This window comes from Denticeps clupeoides, chromosome 2 (assembly GCF_900700375.1).
Source record: "Denticeps clupeoides chromosome 2, fDenClu1.1, whole genome shotgun sequence".
In the NCBI taxonomy this organism is placed as follows: domain Eukaryota; kingdom Metazoa; phylum Chordata; class Actinopteri; order Clupeiformes; family Denticipitidae; genus Denticeps; species Denticeps clupeoides.
In genome coordinates, this window is record NC_041708.1 from 29,893,530 (window position 1) to 29,905,823 (window position 12,294).

A 12,294-nucleotide genomic window follows, 5' to 3' on the forward strand; every position below is an offset into this window, starting at 1 on the left:
GAGATTCATTCTAATGCGTTGCCTCGCCCTCGCTCACCTTTACTGATAAGCAATAGCTTTATAACGTGTCTGTTTTTACGCTTTTCCTGTAGCGGTAATGATCGGTGTCCTCATGATCCGAGCATTTCTCGGCTTCCGTTTCATGTCTGTGAGCGCCTCGGGACACGCAGCTGCAGCCCACGTCACGATCACCGTGTCTTAAACACGGACGGCATCAGCACTTCAAATGCGCCGTGCAGGCCACGTCGGGCGATCACGTGGCCAACTTCTTTTTATTCAGTGGTCTGCCCCCATCCCCCTTTTTATTTCCGCTCAGGGCTCCAAAGCAGCAACTCGTAAATTGACCATCACTGCAGTCGCCCTGCAAGACCATATATCACAAACACTGCGGCTGCACAGCCTGGCCGCTGCCAGGCCAGGGCACCCAGACCCCCGTCAGCGGTGGGCATCAGAGGACCCGGCCCCTCCGCCTGTGACATTAGGTACCCATCACCTTGGTGCCTTCGGGGCCACAGATGCCAGGAGGAACAGTACAGAATAAAATTCTGCCAATGTCTTCGCTTGCTTATGGAGCGAGAGATACAGGAGCATTAAAACAAGGACCAACAGACTAAAGAACAGCTTCTACCCTGCTGCCATCGGGGCACTAAATGTCATTTAATCCAACTCAATTTCCTTTTCATGTGCAATAAGGTTTTCTACCTCTATTTTGTTACGTAATCTGCATTATATGTGTATTATATTTTGTGTTATATAAGTATATATGTCTTCTACAGTATTTAAGACACCTCTCTGGCTCGGGGACTGCACCTAATTCCGTTGTACTTGTTGCAATGCCAGTAAAGATACTGTCGGGTCTGGCTACTCCTCCACAGCTCAGAGGCTGGGTTTGGTTGATCCCCCGGTGAGGCGGCTGACGGGGGAGGAATGGGTGAAGGTGAAGTCCCGCTCTGTCCACGAGGGAGACTCCACGCAGCCTTGTGTCATCTGCAGGGAGGAGTTCCGCCTCCAGCCTCAGGTATCAGGCTGTCCACATTTCAGTTGCAGCCCAGTGACCAACTTTTGTCGTGTGAAAAATCGAGCTGACAAAGACAAACTACATTTTTACACACTGACTGTTCAATGCAATATTTCAGATCATGGAGGCCTGGACACCATTTAGATGTTGTGTTGTGATTCATAACCTCCTTACTGAATGCATTTACCCAGGATATATAAAAAAAAAAAAAAACTGAACCCTACCATACCACCCACCTCCCAATCAAGCCCCTGGTTCCTGTACGGCCTAATCCGTGTAGACAACTGTACAAATTTACCCATACTGCCTTGTAGCTCAACTGTGACGCGATGATGTAGCAATCAGTGTGTTAGTGTGAGGGTCATTCAGTGGTTTACACCTCTCTGATCCCCTTTTAAGATGCCAATCTCCAGAAGAATGCAGGGAGAAAGGGCCGGCTGCGCAAAGCACAGTTGCCATAGACACATGGGTAAATATTAGTCTGCGATGGGAGGGGCTGTTAATTAGAACCTCGGACTGAACAGGGGGAAAGTAAAAGCTATTCTCTGTTTTTTCGATAAATGTTTGAATTGTTTTCGCTGCACTGTGATTGGCTGGGGTAGAATTTTGCTAATTGGACCCTTAACTGAAAAGCTGCTAGTGCTCCTCTATTACTCAGTAGTTCAGAACATAACATTTGTTATTTAGTAAGAGAGGTATGTAAAATGTAATATGGTAGGTATTTAAATGGCTAGAATTAATGATTACTATTATGTAAAAATCAATAATAAGTCATTTAATTACAATTAGTGAAAATAAGTATTATTACTATTATAATTTAATTTAATTGGTGGGACCATTGATGCTTTATTTTCATTTCTGAAATCACGAGTAAACCAATTCACTATTAGCAGCTCAAAGTCCTTAAAAAGGTTTGCAAAACGGCTTTCTTAAGGAATCACATGATTATGGATTTTGACTCAAATGCTTGTGTAACTGCAAGCAAATCTGTCACCCTAAAAGCTGCTTTCATTGAAACGTTTTCTTGCCTTTTCAGCCGCATTCATTACGTCTCAGAATACACACATCGATTTGGTTCTGTGGGATTCTGTTTGGGGGATCGACCGGGTGTTTTGTTCATTTCATTACTGCTGGCCAGATGTACGTGCTCCACATAGAATGCAATATAGTAACATTAAAATGGTTGCATCTTCTTCAATTTTCACTTCTGTGCTGGATGTTCTTTGTGCCCCTGAGTCTTTGTGTGTGTGTGTGTGTGTGTGCGCGTGTGTGATAGTGAGGGCTGAACTCGCTGCTGTGTAATGGCTGGTGGAGCTGTGGCGTATAGATTGAGCCCTGCAGGGAGCCACCACTCTCCAGTGATGGAGCACTGTGCTCAAGCCAAAAACAATAAGAAATCAATGCAGCTTACACACACACACACACACACACACACAATCCCACACCAGGATATTGTACCACTGTGCCGACTGCCACTATAGACCAGTTCCTACTATGTAGTGCCTACACAGAAACACTCTTGCATCCACATTGATGCACATTGCACACGTACAATCAGGTGCATACAGCAGAGCTGTGGGGATTGCGGGGCAGATGGCAGTTCAGTCCTCAATTGTCTCAGCAGGTGTCCCTGTCTACTCTGTCACTCATAGTCTCTCTCTCTCTCACACACACACACAGGCCACATTTCTCACAGGACAAGGTAGAAACACTTAAAGAAATGGTGAAAAAACCTCAGCCCTTCATCTATATCCCAGACGCCCCTCATGCCAGGATCGTTTAGGCACTACAAGTCATCTTATCGATCTCTGCTCCCCTCGTTTGGCCAACTAGTAGGACAAATGAAGAATGAGGACAGCTGGATACAGATAGATGCCAATTTACTTCACTTTTGAGAAATTAAGATGCCAAACCAAAGCCAAAACAAAAAAAAAAATCTTATCATTCACGTGGTGAATAAAGTACATTACATATACTTACACAATATCCTTAAATCACATTACGTTTAAAGCAACAGAAATGCTGAAAGCATATTGCCTGCAGATTTCAGGACCACTGTATTGTAAATGGATTTAAAGTATCATCGTCATTTCCGCTGTATGTTTTCTGTTGGAATAGGTGCTGCTGTCCTGCTCCCATGTTTTCCACAGAGTACGTACAATTGACTGCTATCCTTGTACACATCACCATCATTCCATCACCGTGGCCTCAACACACGTTCCCTCTGCAGGCTTGCCTTAAATCCTTTGAGCGCTTTTCTGGCAGGAAGGTCTGTCCCATGTGCAGGAGGGAGCAGTATGAGACTCGGGCGATTCACGACGGAGCCCGACTCTACCGAGAGAAGTGTGCTGTCAGGTAACAAGAACAAGAACATATTACCTGGGCTATAATGTGACACTGAGTTTTACAATCGCCTTCACAGTTATAGACCTTTTCAAGGCACTTACAGCATGCTGTCATAAATATACAGTACAATAAATATAATATGCACACATATACACGACATGTATATTATCTTACAATAATTTATATATATATATATATATATATATATATATGTTGGTTTTGGGGTTTTTTTTTTGGTTTATGTCATGCTGTAGGTCTTGTGTTTAATGTAAATAAATATTGTAGAGGTTTACTGCTACAATACAATTTTTTTTTTTTTTTTACAATCAGAATCCAGGCATGGTGGAGAGGTCATGTTACTCGGACCTGGTATAAAGAGGTTAGGAGGTCTGTCCCTCCAAAAAACAAAGAACTGAGACGAAGATTTTTTGAAGCAAAGGTACACTTCTGTTCAGTGACAGCCACTGTCTTGAGACATCATCAAGCAGATTTGAGAGCAATCACAATTAGCCACATTTTAAAAACACAGTGAGCATTTGCTGGGCCGTTCAGGACGTCCATCGCTTTTCTATGGCCCTCATTCCACCAGTGAAAAGGCTCAGGGTTTGTCTTTATGCCGCCACAGACATTCCTGTTGTATTGAGTGCCAGACGTTGGGCCAGTGTTAGCTCGAGGTTACGTTGACTGACAGGGGCAAACAGAACTGATCTCTCAGTCGGTTCAGTCCGCAGGGACGGGTGTCACCAGGGGCACACGGAGGGGCTCTGGAGAAAGGGGGTGGGCTGGGCGGAGACATGGGTGGCGGCCGAGGGACCTCTGATGGCGTGTGAATTATATGAGTTTGTAAACTCATTAGAGGGACTATGTGTTTCAGTCAAACACGCAGCGCATTCCTGCATCCGACACAAAAGCAGGTCTAGCGCCGCACTGTTTACCTGCCGGCACTGCTCCGAAGGACTTTCTTTTTATAATGGGGGGGGTCCCGACCATCAGGGGGCTGGGCTTCATTGTTCATAGCTCTCTCTGAAAAACGCCCAGGGAGCGGTGAGGTGTCATCATTTGTTCAGAGTCAGTATCATTACTGCAAGGTGCAATCCATTATCAGCAAATTACTCTGGAATTACTTTTTACTGCTTGCTGTTTTAGAGTATTTTACTTCGAACAGTGTGTGTGTGTGTATATATATATATATTAGATTAGATTAGATTCAACTTTATTGTCATTACACATGTACAAGTACAGGGCAACGAAATGTAGTAAATATATATATATATATATATAAAACAGTAACAGACGCCCACAAACCCTAATCCTCCAACATTTTAAAACGTAATCAGATAAACACATTTACATTCACCGCATTTATCAGACGCCCTTATCCAGAGCGACTTACAATCAGTAGTTACAGGGACAGTCAATGGTAGTAAGCGGGGTTGGAACCTGGGTCTTCTGGTTCATAGGCGAGTGTGTTACCCACTAGGCTACTACCACCCTATAAATAATAATAATAAGTAATAATATCTGACCTGAATTAAATTGGTCAGCTAAACATATCTTCTTGTCTTTCAGTTGGAGCAAGTTTGTGTGTTTAAACATAACTAATTACCAAACGTTTTTCTTAGAACTGCGGATTTATGCTGGCTTGCATTATCAAATATCAAATCTCACAACAAATACAAATACAATCAACTAACTACATTACTAATATATACGATTCAATAATCACTTTTGTAACAGTAGAAAACAAAATATGTTCAAAAATATATTCCATAGATTCTTCAGAGTGGCTTCTTCTTCTCTTTGGCTGCTTTGATGAGCCTAAAATATGACATTTTACTTATTGCATTACCCTGCATGTATTGTTTCATAGTGTTGAGTCTTCTGTTTTGTTGTACAGAAAATGAAACACACCAACAATGAGTACGTTGAAGCTTTTGAATGGTACGTGGCCTCTCTGGTCTCCTCCACTGGGTTAAAGAAGAACATGAAGGGGACCTGCCTGGACCATAGGTGACAAACACTAGTTGTTCCAGCAGCAGCCTGAATTAAGGGCCAATGGCCTCGGTTCCCCCTGTGGCCCTGCAGGGAAAGATTGCCATCTAGTGAGCCGAGCGCTTTCCCAAACCCTAGCTCCAGCAACCCACGTTGATGAACGCTGGAGATGCCATAGGTTGACTTTCGTAAGTTATCCGAGGGCAGGATGGGTGTCATGTGGCCAATTACACCTGCCAGCAGAGAGGCTATAAATACCACCACCGGCCTGGACCAATACCAGGGTGGCACGTTTCTTTTTAGCGGACAAGGGGAGTGAAGGGAAGCAGCAGAACCCATGCCCTTGAGCTGTGTGCAAGGGAAGCGTCCATTTCGACGAATGTGCCGTCATTCTCCCCGGCCCCTTAATCAGCCTGAGTGCTGGGATTGGCAAAGACTCAGAACCGAGCGCCCCCAGAGCCACAGCGCCGTGCCCAGAACGCAGTCGCCGCTGCTGACCTAACCTTACCTCACGCGCTGCCCCTGTCTCTGCCAACGCCCATAAACCTGACTGACAGTCCCACATAAAAAAGAAGGTCCTGTTTGCAGGACAGTTAACACTGTCTTCTTGTGACAACACACATATATTTATCATACTTACCTCACGTTTCAGATTTTAGTTCGCATTTATATCCATAGTTGTGTAAGTATTGGTAAACCACAGTGTCACATTTTATGGAATTTGACAAATGAAACAATGAAAAACGATCCCGTTGGAATGACTTGGCTCACCACTGACTTTTATTTGCAGCTCCCATTAAAGGAATAAAAGATTCAACTTTTGTCAATTCAATTTGTTACACTGATGTGATCGTTTCTAATGAATTTGAAGGGAAGGTAAGGGTTCTACTGACTCTGGGCTAAGCAGGTTTGAGGGACAAAGGCTCCAGCCTTGTTAATTGGTTGGCCCGTAAAGGAAGTGGACAGAAGCGGTAAACTGGTGTTTGCTGTCTCGCTGACTCGTCTGACAAAGCAAAGTTCACCGCTGCCCAGGGTTGTTTGAGACATTGGCCCCATAATTCTGAATCTGAATGGTTAACATTTGTTTAATTAGTGATAAAAATCCGGAGGGCATGTTAACAGCAGTTGGACGCCGCCGGTCTGAAGGACTGATTGTCTGTGTTGTTGTTTTTTGTCCCTCAAGCTGTCCACAATTATATGAAATTTTCCACTTAATGCGAGGACATATTGGTATTGATCTGAGTTTTAACAGCTTTTCCCTGTTCCGCAGATGCCATCCGGCATTAAGATTCTGATTGATTTTGTCTGATGGGACCCGGGCTCTGTCTGGGCCCTGAGACATGCTCGTTTTCATGTCATTTATTCTGCTAACTAGTTTCAGGAGGTGAATGACAGCCTGGTCTGCTCCTGTGACACTGACATTGAGGCATTCTTGAGTGATATCGATCGTTCGCTGCTATCCAGCCGAAACCTCTTTCGCCAGCTTGAAGCCGGGCACCAAAGTGGCTTGGAGACGGAAGACTGGGAGAAAATACAAGAGAAGGTATGAGCCCAGACAGCAGTGAATGCTCCACCAAAGACCATCGAGACAAGTTGGTAATCCCACTCCATTACACCCTGTGGACACACCATTCATCCAACATGCTAATGCATGTTCCGGAAGTTCTAGAAAAGGTGTTCAGATGTTTAGGCGGAATCAGAATGGCATAAAAAGTGTTGTGGTGCATGAATGAGTGGGCATATAAGCCTGATAACTCACGCTACAGCTTTCACCCAATAAGAAAAGAAATGTAGGCGTGCATTCTTTTTAAGACGTTCTGGGACCTGGTGTCACAAGAGAAAGGCAAAGGTGGTTCACTAATAGCAACCAGAGAAGTAAGGCGACCAGGTAGTCCATGTCAAGGGGCTCGGGCAAGATTTGTACCATTTCAATTAAAAGGACGTGGAGTAAGCACTAAAATAGGGTTAATCACACCATAAATGTTCATGCCATATGTTCAGCAAAATTTGATTGATTATAAAAAGTATTTAAAATGAGCAGTATACTCTGCCCTGAAACGTTGGGACTGTGTCCACATAAGGCACTAAAACGATGCCATATATTTCTATAAATGGTTGAACCTTTTTCCTGTCAGTCTGCAACAGATTGGTGGTTGTTTTCTCCCATTTTTGCAAGCACAATGACTAATGTAACCTTGTGAGGGCGGGACATCACCCTACTCGTTACACTAGTCGCCAGTAAGAATACATTATCTGGGAGTCTGAACATTCTGCAATGGAGGTGGCATGTTTCAACGACTTATGACCTACCCAAAAATGCTGACCCCTAAAGTGACGAGTAACAGTTAACATTATAATTCTGCAACATTTTTTGATTTCTAATATGCATGAGGTGTTAAGAAAGAAACCCCTGAATTGCCTTTACACAGACTTTACCGGGAGGCAAGTGCATGAGGGTTTGAAACAAGGAAGTGAAGAGGTTACTCCTATACATTATTTATGGTTGGGCGAAAAGTGTCCAGCTCCTTATCAGACATTTATGATGAAACCACCAAGGCGTCCATCTCTGAATGAAGGAGGCAGATCTCTGGTCCCTGTTCCAGACATAAATAATGTATATTAGATGCGTAAATCCTGCTAATCAGGCTCATTTGACATGCTAATCAGAAAACGGTTACTGATTGCAGACCGCGGTAGGTGTGGGTGTTCGTGTGCGTCTGTGGAATAAAGACAGTGGCATAGGATTTTTTCCCCCCTCATCATGAAACCTTTCATTTGAAATATTCAAGAAGAGTGTTGAACCCACCCATCGGAATGGTACTGGTGGGGTTATCAGCAAAATACCTCGTCGAGGAAAATGAAAGTATACAAAGCTGTAAAGCATAAATATCGCTAAATTTGCCTTTCTCTGTTCTGTAGGCCATGCAGAGGGAGGTGAAGGACTGTCCCATCTGCATGACCCCGCTGTACGCCTCCTGCCCTGGATCGGCACCCAGACAGATTCTCCTCCTCTCCTGTTCGCACCTCTTTCACCATCACTGCCTGGAGGCCTTTGAACTCTTCTGTGTGGAGGCCTGGCCCACCTGCCCCCTCTGCAGGTCTTCTTATGAGAAAAAAGTTATCTAAACCACTTCCCTGTGATTAAACCAACCTAAGCTGCTATTTAATTTAAAAGGCAGTTATAAAAAAAAAAAAAAAATCTAAATATAACCCCCCCCCCCCTCTGGCGTGATGCCTCTAATTATTAATTACAATTCAAGTTAAAACGCAGGGTATTTTGGGCTTGGTGAGGCGTGGAGGTGCAGACCAGGTTGAGTCAGGTTTGTGGTTTGGGTTAATTACCCCATCGTCAGGGCGCTCCACTGATTAGCCATCACCGGCAGTGGGTGCATGCGGGCTGCAACACAGGTAGGGACTTTCTCAGCTCCTCACAGACCGTCTTTGATGTACAGGCTGATGAGGACTGAACTTTGTTCCATAATGCAATCAAGCCCCCACCTGACCTCCTCCAACCCTTAATTACTTTATGCTAATGGGGCCGCAACTGCACTAATTTCCATTGGATAAAGAAATAAATTAAATACACCACTGGAATAATGATGAATATCCACAAAATTGCAAAAAACTTTAATGTAAACAGAAAAAAATACAAAGTAAACATCTTTGAAAACAAACAAAAAATTAAGGAAGAAATCTAATGCAGAACACACACACACACACACACACACATATACCTGAAGTGAATGAGGAAGCATTGTAAGGCAGACCAGACGACACACAGACAGGACGGCAGTCTGACTGCATTTGTCTCTACAGCACGAGCAGAACATGAAGCTGCCGTTAAGCTGGGAGCTGAAGAATCAACCGCCCAGAAAAGTGAAACGTATCGGCCACAGAGTACCTGTTTTAACAACGCAACAATCACTGTAACAATTTTAGCTTAGGAATGGAAGAATATTGGTCTGTTTATATTATTTCTATTGTTCACATATAAGTAGTTTCATTTTATGTCGACCCAATGTATTACATCACAATGAAGAGGCGGAGCCCCGAAGAAAATTGACCCCACCACGGAGGTTTCAGAACTGATGCATGTGGCTATTCTTAAGACATGAACGGACATTCTGTTTAATAAACGTGACTTTGAGAAGACGTCACACAAACTTTGTCCAAAAAAAAAAAAAAGAATAAAAGAAAATGTTTTAATTGAATATTTGTGCAGGTACATTTATGTATAAACATGGGAAATTGTTAAGAAAGTTGCCCGTATTACACTATTTCTGGTTTCACCCAGAAAACTTCAGATGGTTTGACCCTCAACTTAAAACTGTAGCAAAGCAAAAGCTTAATTAATAGTCTTAATCTTTTTTTTTTTTTAAATAACACTTACAAATCTAATATGCAAACTAACCACATCTTGACCATTCATTAATAACAAGGCTTTTAAAGAATGTGAATAATGCTCCAGAGCAGTAGAACCTCAAGTTCAGACGTCTAAAATTCATTCAATCAAATACTAGTTATATTTAAATGAATGGTGCATTTGTCTGAACAGGTACAGTTAACTATAAATACTTCTGACTGTACTTTTTTTTCCTACAACCATTTTACGTTTAAGTATTATTTATTTACCAGTTGGTTTCACTTTCTTCAGAAGAGTTTCACAGTGAATGTCTTCCACACATGCACAAGCACACAAATCACATAAGTCCTCCCCCAATTAAGGCATAGTTTTGAGAAATGCATTTACACACAGAAAATAAGAGTCATCTACAATGAACACACATGCACACTTTTCACATCCTTGTAGTATAAAAAAAAAAATCAGGAATTATGTACACATAAATACTAAATGTACAGTCAAAAAAAAAAAAAAAAAACTCACAAATGACTTATTCGGATGATGCAGGCTGATTTTTATTCTTTACTTGAATATGGGAATGTCTAAACCCAGACTTTCAATCCCAAAATGCTACTACAGAGCACACACAGTCTCACAACCGGCATCTTTTGGCACCATTCTGCTGCAGCGACAGGCCTAATCAATAATCTAAAACTAAAACATCCTTTGGTATAGGACCGCCGTGGAGTATCTACATACTCTCTCTGAACAATTTCGAATGATGTAACTTCTCAAACTCCACCCTCTTTCGCTGACGTTCTCTCAAGTTACTGTACATAAGGCCAGCCATTTCAGTCGGTAAATCAATATAAAACTAGCCCAACGAGCAGAGTATAAAATACAGCAGTGGCCTAAAGGGTTTGATATCAGCGTGTAGAACAAAAGCACAGACACGTAACCCAGGCTTAACTTCACCACACACTCTGAAACAGGGTGCATTGGAACGTCTGACAAAACTGAACCTGAACTACACAACTTCTATTAATGCGATCAGATAAGAGGAAACTGTAAAAAAGCTGCAGTCTAAAAGGGCACTGAGTGGTGAGCTGAGAGCATCAGGAAGTTTGCCTGGAAAATCACAGAAGAAATACTGGTACTAAAAATCGAAGACTGAATGGCTCTTAATAAAATAAAAAGAAAAAAAAACGATAAAAGGTTTTGAAATAAAGCACATTACATACAATTCTACAGCAATTTTTTAAAAAAGCTTCTCATCCAGCTTAAATCCTTAAAGGCCTCCAGTTGAAAGAAGCAAAATAATCAGCTGGTTCCAGCTCACTTTTCTGATGGCCTTCAGAAGCCAAGAGGCAGCAATAAGGGACATGGGAGGATCCTGCTTCCTCAGTCTTTCTGTCCTGCTTCCTTCAAAGAGAGCAGGAAATGACATCAGGCTGCACTGATCGATGAATTTTGGTACGTCTCATCCTTCTTTTCTCTTTCGGTTTCAGCTATACCAACTTCATTTATGCAGAAAGTTTGTGAGGTGTATGTGTCTGCATGTCTGGATGCTGTGTTCGTTTTCAGAGAGTCTTCTGATGGCCGTTAACAGAGAGTTTTCCAGACTCTGGGTCCGATGGGCTGTTTGACAGGTTCAATTTATCCAGACCTGCAGGCAAGAGAGATAAGGCAGCCAATCTCATTTCAGAGTACAGAGGCACAAAACACCACAATTATCTCACTTTTTCCTGATCACACACACACACACATACAACCACTCCTGAAATGAGTTTTCAGGCACTTTCTTCCAGCCCCTCAATCTCAATGGGCCCTGGGATCGCTGCAGCTCTGTCATGTCTGTCGGCCTCTCCGACTTGAATCAGGTCCTATCGCTCTCAGTCTCCCCCATGGCCTCGGCCAATGAAATTACTCTTGTATCGGTGCAGCATCAGGGCCATTGCAGTAATACATCAACCCACATGAAACTCAGCACTGGTTTAATTACTACTATACTGTGGTAACTGAACACACACACACACACACACACACACACTTAGCTGAACCCCACAACGCTGTATTTATTTGAGTAGTCTCTGACTGTGGTTTATATAAATGTAATCACGTAATATACATAGGTGGAGATTATAAGCATGTGTTAAATTATGAATGGTTATGATAATTATGAATACCTAAAGCTTTCAGAAGGGCCTCACGAACAGCTGAGGTGAACTTTCGAACCAGACAAAGTGTCGTCACCACAGCAAACAAAAGGTTGTAGGAGAGGACGATGTAGAAATTTCCCAGCCAGTTAAACCTCCCAAAATCACCCAAGAGGTCAAACCTGGTAATGCCTGTAGAGAAGAGGTCACAAATTCAGTTTTAGGCACAATAATGAAAACAACTTGTATTTTGTCAAAATGCCTAAATAATCAATGACCATTTCAACCAGACATTCTAAGAGTCTAAGAGATAATCACCAGTATCAGTGCTCTTATTCCACTTTACAGCCCATGAATGCAAGCGCCAAACTTCAGTTACCTACCTGACTGATTACTGAATGATGTTGCTTAGCAACAACAGCAAAGCATAGATGGAATGA

At 42.7% G+C, this 12,294-nt stretch overlaps 2 protein-coding genes across 2 annotated transcripts in view; one reads left to right on the forward strand and one right to left on the reverse strand.

Annotated features, from left to right (window-relative positions):
• Nucleotides 1–8,577, forward strand: part of rnf32 (ring finger protein 32) — a 48,215-nt gene extending 39,638 nt beyond the window's left edge. Inside the window, exons 5-11 of the mRNA XM_028961097.1 lie at nt 317–482; nt 876–1,018; nt 3,137–3,169; nt 3,249–3,373; nt 3,695–3,803; nt 6,732–6,899; nt 8,276–8,577. Coding sequence (XP_028816930.1) covers nt 317–482; nt 876–1,018; nt 3,137–3,169; nt 3,249–3,373; nt 3,695–3,803; nt 6,732–6,899; nt 8,276–8,482 — 951 coding nt within the window. The 3' untranslated portion in view covers nt 8,483–8,577. The remainder of the gene's footprint in view (nt 1–316; nt 483–875; nt 1,019–3,136; nt 3,170–3,248; nt 3,374–3,694; nt 3,804–6,731; nt 6,900–8,275) is intronic.
• Nucleotides 8,578–8,967: 390 nt separating this feature from the next.
• Nucleotides 8,968–12,294, reverse strand: part of lmbr1 (limb development membrane protein 1) — a 37,634-nt gene continuing 34,307 nt past the window's right edge. The window contains exons 16-17 of the mRNA XM_028961089.1: nt 11,885–12,046; nt 8,968–11,364 (exon numbers count right to left, since the gene is read on the reverse strand). Of these exons, the coding sequence (XP_028816922.1) occupies nt 11,279–11,364; nt 11,885–12,046 (248 nt within the window). The 3' untranslated portion in view covers nt 8,968–11,278. The remainder of the gene's footprint in view (nt 11,365–11,884; nt 12,047–12,294) is intronic.